General features: G+C 51.2%; 1 protein-coding gene across 1 annotated transcript in view; it reads right to left on the bottom strand.

Moving 5' to 3' along the window:
• The window catches only part of EFCAB6 (EF-hand calcium binding domain 6), a 234,631-nt gene that overhangs the window by 23,362 nt on the left and 200,263 nt on the right, over positions 1-11,006 (bottom strand). The window contains 1 exon segment of the mRNA XM_007454091.1: positions 3,439-3,490. Within this exon segment, the coding sequence (XP_007454153.1) occupies positions 3,439-3,490 (52 nt within the window).

Below are 11,006 nucleotides of genomic sequence, written 5' to 3'. Positions count from 1 at the left end.
GTGCCCCGGTCCGGGAAGATCCCACGTGCCGCGGAGCGGCTGGGCCCGTGAGCCATGGCGGCTGAGCCTGCGCGTCCGGAGCCTGTGCTCCGCGACGGGAGAGGCCACAGCAGTGAGAGGCCCGCGTACCGCAAAAAAAAAAAACAAAACAAAACAACAAAAAAAAACCCCCAAAACTCTGACCTGGTCATGCTGCAAAAAAAATGGAAAAGAAAACGAGATTCCACTTTTTTCTTCTAAGAAATGCAAATTTCTTGATTGACGATATCAGTGCTGGAAAAGGGGGAATAAGGTATCTGGAGCCATGAAAGTGCCTATCCTTTGACTTGGTACCTACCCTTTGAAGACTTTCCTTGAGGAAATAAACATGGAATTATGATCATTACAGTATTATTTACGGAATTCACAAAATTAAAAAAAAATTAGCAACACTTTAGATGTCTAAATTAGGAGAATGGTTAAATAAAACACGATATTTCTAGAAGATGGATGACAGTGCAGCTATTTAGAATGTTTCAAGAAATAGTTTAACAATATGGTAAAATGTTTGCAGTGCACTAAGTGGAAAGGGGCCACAAAAGGGTCCAAATGATCACATGAGCACACACGCGCGCACACACGTGTATATATACACACCCCAGTACTAACGCTTGTTCTCTGGATGAGGAATAAGTGAGGGCAGAGCCGGGCAGATGACTGGGTGGGGCTCCCAAGCCGGGAGCCTTGCCTGCCCCACGGGTCGGGGTCCTGAGGCTGGGGGGCCGGGATAGCCTGCTTGCGAGCGACGTGGAGGAACGGCTGGTCGGGGAGCCCTGCTCAGTGTGACTGCCCTGGATGTGAATCTGCCCGCTCTCCACCTGTGCAGGGATCAGAGTGACACCCGGGTCACACTGAATCCCAGAGCCCTGGGGGGAGGGCGAGCACCCCTGCCGGGAGTGTGACACACGCACACGCGCTGCACTTGCAGAGGATGAACACTTAACGCACGCCCGAGATGACTGTATTGAGCCATCCACAGACACCCCTGGAACGTCTGCTGTGTGCCAGGCTCCTCGCTAGTTGCTGGGGAGACAGAGGTAACAAATAATCCTTAAATAGTTTTGCCCGGGTAGGGTCTTGGGGGGAAGAGAGATGAGGGCCAGTCTCACAGGTGAGCAGAGATTATAATGGGTCGTGTGCTCTTGACACAACTGATGGAAACAGCCTCCAGAGGAGGAAACCACTGAGCCAGGAGGTGAAGGAGGTATAGGTGCAAATCCTTGAAAGCTGGCACCCGGGGCACTATTATCCTTACTCGACAAGCTGGCGGGAAGGTCAGGAGAGCAGCGCCGGCTTCCTGCACCCCCAGCGCTTTTCTCAACATCCCCAAAGCCACAGCCAGAGGCCAGGCTGTGGACACGGAGAGGGAGGGGACTATGTTTGTCACAAAGGTGGTTTCGCTGCCAGTTAGAGATATTCTTTTGCTGCTTGCAAAGATAATTATTGCATGTTCACTGTAGAAAACTACAAACAGGGCACAAATTGAAAACAAAGATCACTAATTACCCCGCCCCCAGCAGCACCACTGCCATCGCCTCTGTGCACAAGGGACCAGCCCTTGACCAGAAGGTCCCCAGGCCCTAGGGGACGCAGCCGCACTGCTCCCCATCCCGTGCCACCCGGAGAAGCCTCTGGCCTCTGGAGGGTAGGGCCTCCTGGCTCTCCCATCAAGGGCATTTGGGCTCGAGGCTGTTAGGCGCCCACATTCTGGTTCCCATCCTGCTCTTTGCAAAGCCGCTCAGCCACCACCGCCAGCCTTGCTCTGAGTGACTGGAGACGCCAAGGAAGAACAGATGGCTCCTGGTCTGGCGCTTTTGTGTCCCCGGCACTTCTCACGTGATCGTTATATCTGAATGGGGAAAAATAGTGCTTTTTCTATAACCAGAAGAAATGTTTCTCCTAATCAGAAAAGACACCACTATCTTCAGATGCAAATGTCACTTTCCAAAACTAACTATGCTTTACATAAAAGGTCCCCTCAGGATAGGAATCACAGCTGCAAGACGGAGAGGCGCCCACTTCCGTCCCCACTATTCTTTGGAACAGGAGACGCTGGGCCTGCGTCCTCAGCACTCCTCCCCACAGCCCCCCATCTGACAACTGCGCACACCGGTGACTTTTAAAAAAAAAAAAAAAAAAAAAAAAAAAAAGTAGACTCTTATGCACTATGGGTCTGACCCAGTTAGAGAATGATTTACATGTTTTGAAGGTATCTTCTCTCATTTATTCAAGGGTATTCAGGGAACCTTGTTTTACTAAACAATTGTCCCTCTTGATGTCGCAGAGAAGTATGGGCCAACTGTCCCAAAAGGAAGATCCCTGGTCCCCTTTGTGACGACACGACAGTGTTGGCGAAATACATAAAAGAAATAATGTCCCAACATATGGAGCACACCGTCATCAAAGAGCTGACTAATAACACCTCAATTTTATGGAGTTTTTCTCAGGCTCAAACGTAGCCACGTATCTCATTTAGTAAAAAGCAAGCTTTACAGTGTAGTCCAGGGGTTCTGAATCCTGCCATTGCCTGGACTCACCCGAGAGGCCGCCCCAACCAGTGGGGGGGGTCAGAGGGAGGAAGCCCGCGTGGGAGGGGCCCGGGGGAGGTCTGTGCAGAACTCACCCTGAGCCCACCCCTTCTGCCCCAGCTCAGGGCTCCTCGTGTCCCACAGACCAGTGTCTCTGAGGCCGCCTTCCACCCAGACTGGGCTGTCTCCCAGCATGCACAGTGTCGGCTGAAGAACTGGGGGAGCCCTGCAGGCACAGAGCTGGGACCCCCAGCCTGTGTCCCATCCTCCTGGCGGCTCAGGCCAGATCCACCACCATTCCGTGCCTGACACCAAATGTGAAGAAAGGGCAGAGCCACCCGGCCTCGAGAGCACAGCCAGGGAGCAGCAAGCCAAGCTCCGCCCGACTGGGACCCAGCAGAAGTCGACCAGGGGCCAGACGGGTCAAGTGGAGGGGCCGGGCCTGGAGGGCGAGGACAGCTCTCAGTCAGCTGAGGGCTTTGGGGCTTCTCAGGGCTGAATGGAGCTCAGTTCTGCTCTTTCTCGTGACCTCAGGCAAGACGCACTCCCCTCTGCCTCACTTTCCTCAGGAGAATAAAACCCGAACCGTCTCAAAGGTCAGGTCTGGGGTCTCAACAAAATAACCCTCGCAGTGCTTTGCCCAATGCCCGGCAAACACGGGCGGCCGTTCTTGCTGTTCCTGCCGGTTGTTTTAATAGACATCTTTGCCTGAGTCGAGAGGTTGGGCAGACCTGGGCTGAGTCCTGGTTTCTGGCCCACACCGGCTCTATGGTGGGTCATCAGAGGGCAGAGGCACGTGGCGCCCGCTGTTGCCTGCAGGTCAAACCAGCCTGCTGGGGAGGGAAGCCAGGTCTGAGACGTGGTCACGCACCTCGAGGAGGGCCCTCCACAGGACCCGGGCTCCTGACCAGCTGCTTCGGGCCCTGCAGGTGGAGCGGGGGCTCAGATCCAGGACGGCTAGGCTAGAGCCCTGCCATCTCCTGGATGGATCTCAAGCAGTCACCTCACCTCCCTGGGCCAAGGTTCTCAGTCTGTAAGGTCGTGACAGCCATACCAATCAGAGGGAGAGGGAGCTGCCCGCAAGAATCATCCCAGGAGACAGGGGACAAACAGGGAGCATCCTGTCCTCTCAGGAAGGCACTGCACCGACCTGTCCCCCATAAAGACGAGTTAACCCCATCTCTGCTGCAGGGAACTCATATTTGAAAGGGCTTGGGGGATCCCCAAGTAAGAAACTTGTGACCCCCAACCCAAAGCTGAGAGAGTGAGCCCGGGGCAAGAACAAGCCAGAGAGGGCAGGGCGCCCCAGGGGGTTCACTGACCCTGGAATTCTGTTAGCTCACATTCAGTTTTATTGTACTCTTGTTTCAACAGCTCTGTTACGGGAATGATTCCATAACAGAGCTTTCTAGTGTCCTGTCAATAAGTTACGTCCAGCCACGTTCTTGGCTGACTTATAAAATCAATTTTCCATGAAATCGTATCCTAAGCAACTTCTCTAGGTAACCTGGAGGAGAGAACGTGGTAGGGAAGGGGTGGAGGGGTGGGCTGAGCTGTCAGATGATCTGGTAGGGCTGGAGACAGAGACACGCCGTGTATCTGTTTACTGGTGGCATGCTGCATTCAAGGCCCATTTCCTCAACTCCCCTGTCTCCACATCCTTTGCCATGGGACTCCGGGGTTCCTCCCACTGAAGAGCTGAGAATATTTCCCTATCTTGTGGCTTTGGATTCAGCCATATGACTGCTTTGGCCAAGGGAACGTTAGCAGGTACAACGTGACCAAAGAATTAAAAAGTGCTTGTGTGATCTGCAAGCCTTCCTGTGTCTGTCGTGCTGCCTTGAGAGGAGCCCACGTGACCTCACTCTGGTCCAAGGAGCAGAGATATCCCAGTCAGGCCACCAGAGACGAGCCAGCCCACAAGCAAGAGCCGAACGAATGCTCACAGTCCTGGAGGTTCCATGGTTGTTTGTTACACGGCGATAGCTGACCACTTCAGTTCTGAATTTCTAGTTACTGAGAAATAAAAGGTACTGAGCTCAGAGTACAGAGAAGAGAAGGTGGCTTTTTGGCTGTCAGTGTTCCTTGATGATGGGCACTTTGCAAAGGGACTTTGTGACACTCCTCCTGTGGGTGTCCAAGGTGGCAGTCACCTGGCTGGGACAACCTGGTCCAGCAAGGTCCATTCCAGCTGTCAGATTAGAAACATGTTAGTATATCAGTCTAACTATTATGAAGGTTATAATTAGCTAATCAGACTTCATGATTCTTCTACTAAGTTTTGCTCTGAATATTTAGGGATTCAATTATACAGTTTTTCCCATGATTCCTTACAGGAGGAAAAAAAAAAATCCCCAAACTTCATACAGAATAAGAATACAGCAGGTAGCGAAAACTCCTAATTAGAAACACTCAGTAATGAATTCCTTTACTTCCTTTTAAAGAACAGTAGAATTACTTCTAAGAATTGAAAAATTGCTTCATTTGATCAAATATTTTGATTAGCAAAGAAATTAATTGCACTGTATCTTCATTTGTATTTACAGTGAATTAATGAATGCTAAAAATAACAACAGCAGCAAAACTGCCTGTCAAAAAAAAGAGATAAAACATTAAAAAAAATCCAGTTGAGAATAAAGTGAAAGCTCTGTGTGCAAACGTGCTGCTACAGACGCCTCCCGCTGGATCAAGGAACCAACTTTTGCGACTCCCAGAGCCCAGCACGCACGAGGCCAAGGGTAGACGCTTGTCTGTCGGGAGGTCTGGAGGCCTTAGGGATCGATGAATTGGCCTCAGCAATCCAGTGTGCTGTTTGCAGATTCAAAAGGGTGACACCAGAACTGCAGGCACAAGCCAAGTTTCCCGGTGGCGTGACCGTTGCCCACACTGGGATCTCTGACCACGGAGGGATTCTTTCTAGGCAATGCATGAAGGCAAATCTGGAGATTCCAGGTTCCTTTTCCTTTGGAAAGGCTACAATCAGGTCAAGCTTCAAGTCAACTGGACCAAGACTAACTGAGACCCAGTCCTGGTGGCCGTCCTTCACTGTGTCTCCTTCACGCAGGCGCTGGGCAGGGGCATTGCAGAAGTTTCTCTAATCCTCCCATTGCCCTTCGAGGCAGCCGTGGTTCTCCCTATTTCTAGACAAAGTAAGTGGGTCAGGACCCAGCCACAGTCCCCAGGCTACTCCGCTGTGAGCTGATGACTTCAGAGCTGTGCTCTCCCATCCTTCCATGATCCCAGCCCCACCACACGCACAAGTACAGAGCCCGCCCAAGAGAGGAATGCGCGAAGTCATCAGCACTGACTGAGGGCCTACCGCGTGCCAGGCTCCATGCCAGGCAAGGGGAATAGAGCAGTGAACGCCAGAGACAAACCCCTGCCTTGGAGAAGCTGATGCTTTGAGATGCCCATGGAGACAAGCACGGGGGAGACCCACCCTAACAGCCCTGCCCCTTGGCCTCCCTCGCAGATCCTCTGCCCCCGGCCTCTCACTCCACCTGACCCATGCTCTAGCCATGCCCAAAGTACACGTTTCGCATCTTGGGTCTCTGCATATGCTGATCCTTATGCCCGGGAAGCCTGGTCTCCCAGTGTCCAGACACGGTGTAAGCTCATCAGAGAGCTGATTATGCCATCTCTGCCCCTGACCACGCAGACTTAGGTCCTCCCCGTTCAGCTCTCCGAGCTGACTCCCACCATACAGCTCGACATTCACAAAGGATCCATCCGACACCTCTGCACACACGCAACGCACAAATCCTTTGGTAGCACGAAATTGCCATAAAATGCTGAGAAGCAGAGGAAACATTTAAGCTACCCCTTCAACCCTTTAATGATTCAATAAACTCATGGCTGAATTCATTTATGAAACTATTAGATGAATTCTTCCACGCAAATTACCAACCATATAATCACATCATTACTAAATATTATACAATAACCACGCACTCACTGAAGTAGGATAGAATAAAAAAATAATAATGCAAACATTTGGTGTTTGCTATGCTCGGTACCATGCAAAGCTTTTTCTGCATTAACTCGCTTAATCCAAATAACAATCCTGTGGGGTGGACACTCAAGACAGCTCCCACTGACAGTAGGAAGCTGAGAGCAGGGGCCTGGCTCTGGTCTGAATTCTAATCCCAGCTCTGGCACTTCTAGCTGTGTGACTGGGAACAGATGCTGTAACCTCTCTGTTCCTCGGTATCCTGATCCTTAAAAGGGATCTTAGGAGGGTTAGCTGAGTTAATTTAGGTAAAGTGCCTAGAACAGGGCCTGGCTCACAGCACGTGCCCAATGCGTATCAGCCACCGTTTGGATGTTGGCGTCTGACTGTGGGTGACAAGAAGATGACGGTAACTGGCTGGGCAAAATCACTAGGTAGACCAGAGTCTGGCACACACTGTCACACATGTGCTGAATGTGGGAAGGTAAGATTCTCCCAGTCAAACGGGGCAGCTAAAGCCAGAACGTGAGAGCTCACCTCCAAGCGAGACATGTAGGTATGTGGTAACAATTAAGAAACTGGTGCTGTCTGCAGCCTGGATTTGCTCTGCGAGGCTTGTTTGGAACAATGACTTATTGGATTGACTCCTGGCTTCCTGATATGGTCACGACCTTGTAGAATCAACGGTACAGCTCAACTCTGATGTTTAATTGATCCAAACATTGGCAATTGAATTAGACGGCAAATCAGACTGCCATGGCCCTGGAGGGGGGTCTGCGGGGATGGGCTGTGCCACAGTCCGCTTATTTTGAACAAGTAGAGAGCCTATACATGAATACCCTATACATGAATACCCTACACATGAATACCCTCATGTATTGCCACTGAGGGTAGGAATCAAGAGAGATCGCCAGCCCAGATTCGAGGGGAGTGCTGGCAAAAGCGTTTGGAGAATGCGAGAGTGAGTGACAAATACAAGGTGGGACATCGGAGGAGCTGTACAGCGTTCCCTAGAGACGGGCTGAGGGCCCGGCCCTGCTGGCGCTGTACAGGGGTCAGGGGGAAGCAAGCCTGGCACAGCCCCCTTTGCTTTTCTGCAAGAGGCGTGGAAACCAGGTGCCCGAGCCCTGTCCTAATTCTGGCAGGGGCCCATCTGGCAGCTGCTAGAGAGGTAGGTGCCCAGTCCCTCGACTGTCCACACCCCTGGAAGCTGGGGAAGGCGGGGGGACTTCTACTCCTTCTGACTGGAGGCTCCAGATCAAGATGGGGCCCAGCAGGCATGGGTGCTTCGACGCACTCAGATTTGGGAGAAGTGTGTTAACCTTACGAGAATGGCGATGCGTCATGCTGGCTGTGGTCAGGTAACTTGAGCAGCTTGGCCCCTAACTGCTCCTCTGGTGTGATGATGTCATTTTCATACAAGGCGGTGGTTGACAATATTTCTTTTCCTTTAGCTCAGGCACGGCGGGCCCAGCAGCCCCTCACCCTGCACTGTCACCAAGGCCACTGCAAGTGTCCAAGTGGCCTGTGTTATCCCTCCCACCCTGCCATATACTCAACTGTCTCCAGGACAGCAGGTAGTAATTAACCCACTGGCAAGTGGAAAGTGAGTGAAATTTAGGGGAAACATTCAAAAATCACCGAAATTGTCTCAAAAGGACAGCCTTTCTCGCCATCAGAGGCAAGAGTAAATAACAGGAATGACATTTCTTAATAATTTCCTTAATTTATTTCCAATAATCTTCGAGCCCTTTCCTGAAAAGGAAACGTCCCCATTCTTTATAATATTCATTAAAAATACATGGACACCATTATGTTTACAATAAAAAGAAAGATAAATCAAAGTAACACTGTTGGCAACTAAAATAAATGTGTTCATAAAAGATTACAAACATTTTGATGTGCTTTACGGTCTCTTGTTCAATCGAAAACTACAATCTTAGATTCTCTTTTGGAAAAAAATCATCTTCAAGGTACTCAACATCTCACTGGATGACTTTAGAGACAATATATTATAAACACAAGGTAAGGACAGATCTCATCGGCTCTCTGTTAGCTAGAATGTGACAAAATAATTACTCTGCATTGAATAAAGATGTGTTTTGTTAAAAAAAATTCCATTATTTCCATGATAATAAAGTAGAAAGATTTTATATGGGTTTCTACCGTGTCTTTAAAAAATTCTATTTCTGCTCTGAGCATTAGTTTATATTCACGGAAGACACCGAAATTGCACTTTAAGACTTACAAGAAATGTTAAACAGGAATGATTTGTAAAAACAAGTAGTGATACTCTATATAGTTTGCACGTAGCATTTTGAATGTAAAATGTTTTTCCCAGAAGTGAAAAAGAGGTATTTGCTGAGGGCAGACATTCAGATAATGTTTTCACCTCGTTTGTGAGAATCTTATGAAAAAGGTGTTACTGCTGACGTCCAGAGCTTGTCTTGTTTTTCCTTTTTTACTCTTCAACCAAGGCTCTGGTAGCATTTCAGTTTTAATACCTCGTTCCTCTTCTTTTGTGCCACCTGAGCTAGTGTTTCTTGTCCTGACTCAGGTGTGATGCTCCCGGTGGCACCAGGCATGTCCTTTGCTCCTGTCTGCAAAGCCTGACGGAGCCTCGTCGCCCGCAGCTCCCCGGCCTCCGGGCCGAGCTCGGTGTCCCAAGAGTGACGTGCGGCCCACGCGCTGAGCCGACGGTGGGCGGTTGATCTGCGCCAGCCCGTGACCCCCACTTTGAGAAACACTTCAGTGGGGCAGCGGAAAGACCAAGCAGCCAAAAAGCCAGGGCCGAGCCGCATGCCAGGGCCGAGCCGCACGCCAGGGCCAAGCCACACGCCAGGATCTCAAAGTAACGCGGCACCTGTTCTGAAAGCAGTTGAGACGCTTTCCCCCTGTTGTGTGTGATGGACACACGAGACACAGATCAATACGAGTTTTGGGGGGCAGATTTAGCGGTGCACCCCGACTGGGAACCGGATCGTGAGCAGGGGTAAAATCGTCATCTTTACTCTGTGTGTTTTCCGTCTCCTCAAGGCCTTACAAGACTTCTTAGCTACCTTCCCAGCTGCCCCTTTTCCAAGAACGGATTCGGTTTGCCTGGGGATTATTCACAGCGAACTTCCTTTGCGAGAAGAGGTCCCGACTGCCTTAATTACATTTTGGTAATCTCCTTTTAATTACTTGCCGCCCATGCGTCCCCTAGAGGACGGGATGGCTGATGTATTTAATGAGCTGGAGGAGGATGCTTTAATTCTTCCTATTGTTTGTTACTTCTTTTCCTTCTATTAAGAACATCAGCTCAGGATTAAACTTCCGAAACCATCACTATGTACACGGTCACGGCTCTCACACAGCCACTTTGCCATCCCAGCCCCCCTTGAGGAAGCTGACCCATGTCCCTGCTCAGAAGTCTTAACGAGTCTCCTGCCGCTCAGAGAAAGGGACCTGAACTCCAGAGCAAGGGATGCAGGGCCCCGGTGGTCGGCCCCTGCTGCCCTCCTCCCTCTTCAAAAAAACGGGGCAAAAGAAACCCCCAACGCACCCTGAACAGTGTGGTCGCCCCACACCGAGGCTTCACACCCCACGTCCTTTCAAGCTGGAAGTCCTAACCTCAACTTGTCCTTCCGGTAAAGGCACCTCTGCTCAAGCACTGGCTTCTCAGCAGGACTTCCCACCCCCAGGCCGGTGTGGGGCTGATGCCACTTAGTCCCAATCACCCACTGCACATGGACAGGGAAAGTGGGGGGTGAGGGTAAACAGTGGGCCAGGCTGTGCTACCTCTGAGTCCCCGCTGCCCCACCAGCCTCCATGCCCCCTCCTGTCTCGAAACACATCTCCCACCATCACTCACATTGCAATTATCCTAGAAGCTCCTCGCAAGAATGTCCAGCAAAGTGCTTCCAGAGGCGAATGGGACTTTGCGAAGAAATCAGGTAGGACGAATGTCAGGGGAAGCGAGTGGCAACGTTTGAAGCTTTGGAGACGTTCGCCCCTGGTTCCGGGAACTCAAGGGTCGGCAGAGATGCTCACAGTGACCCGTGAGTGAGGACGAGCCGCGTTCTCTGCCGGCAGCCTGCGCGACCTCTGGACACAGCCCGTCAAGATTCCGCGTGGCCAGTGGAGTGCTCCAGTGGGAGCCGCTGGAAGGGTTTGGGCGCGTACTTATAGGTGCTCGGCAAGGACACTACAGTAATTAGAACCTGGAACACTGGAAGTCGCTTCAAGACCGACGACGGGGCATCTGCGAAGCCAATGAAGCTGATTGGTGACCCAGGACACCTGTCTTCCCGCTCCCTCCCCCATCCAAAGGCCCAAAGCCTGGGCCACTCCTGACTCATTCTCTCACCTTCCACTTTTCAAATGTATCCAGAAGCGAGCCACACCAGCAGCATCCCTCCCCAGGGTGCGCCCGCCTCCCTACTGGCCCTTGGCGCCCCCGGGCCCCCTCCCCGAGTCTTCCCCACCCGGTGTCCACCGTGACTTCTCTA

The sequence above is a fragment of the Lipotes vexillifer genome, unplaced genomic scaffold, assembly GCF_000442215.2.
Source record: "Lipotes vexillifer unplaced genomic scaffold, Lipotes_vexillifer_v1.1 scaffold382, whole genome shotgun sequence".
In the NCBI taxonomy this organism is placed as follows: domain Eukaryota; kingdom Metazoa; phylum Chordata; class Mammalia; order Artiodactyla; family Lipotidae; genus Lipotes; species Lipotes vexillifer.
Note: the sequence above shows the minus strand (reverse complement) of the source record. Positions and strands in the feature narration are given on the sequence as shown.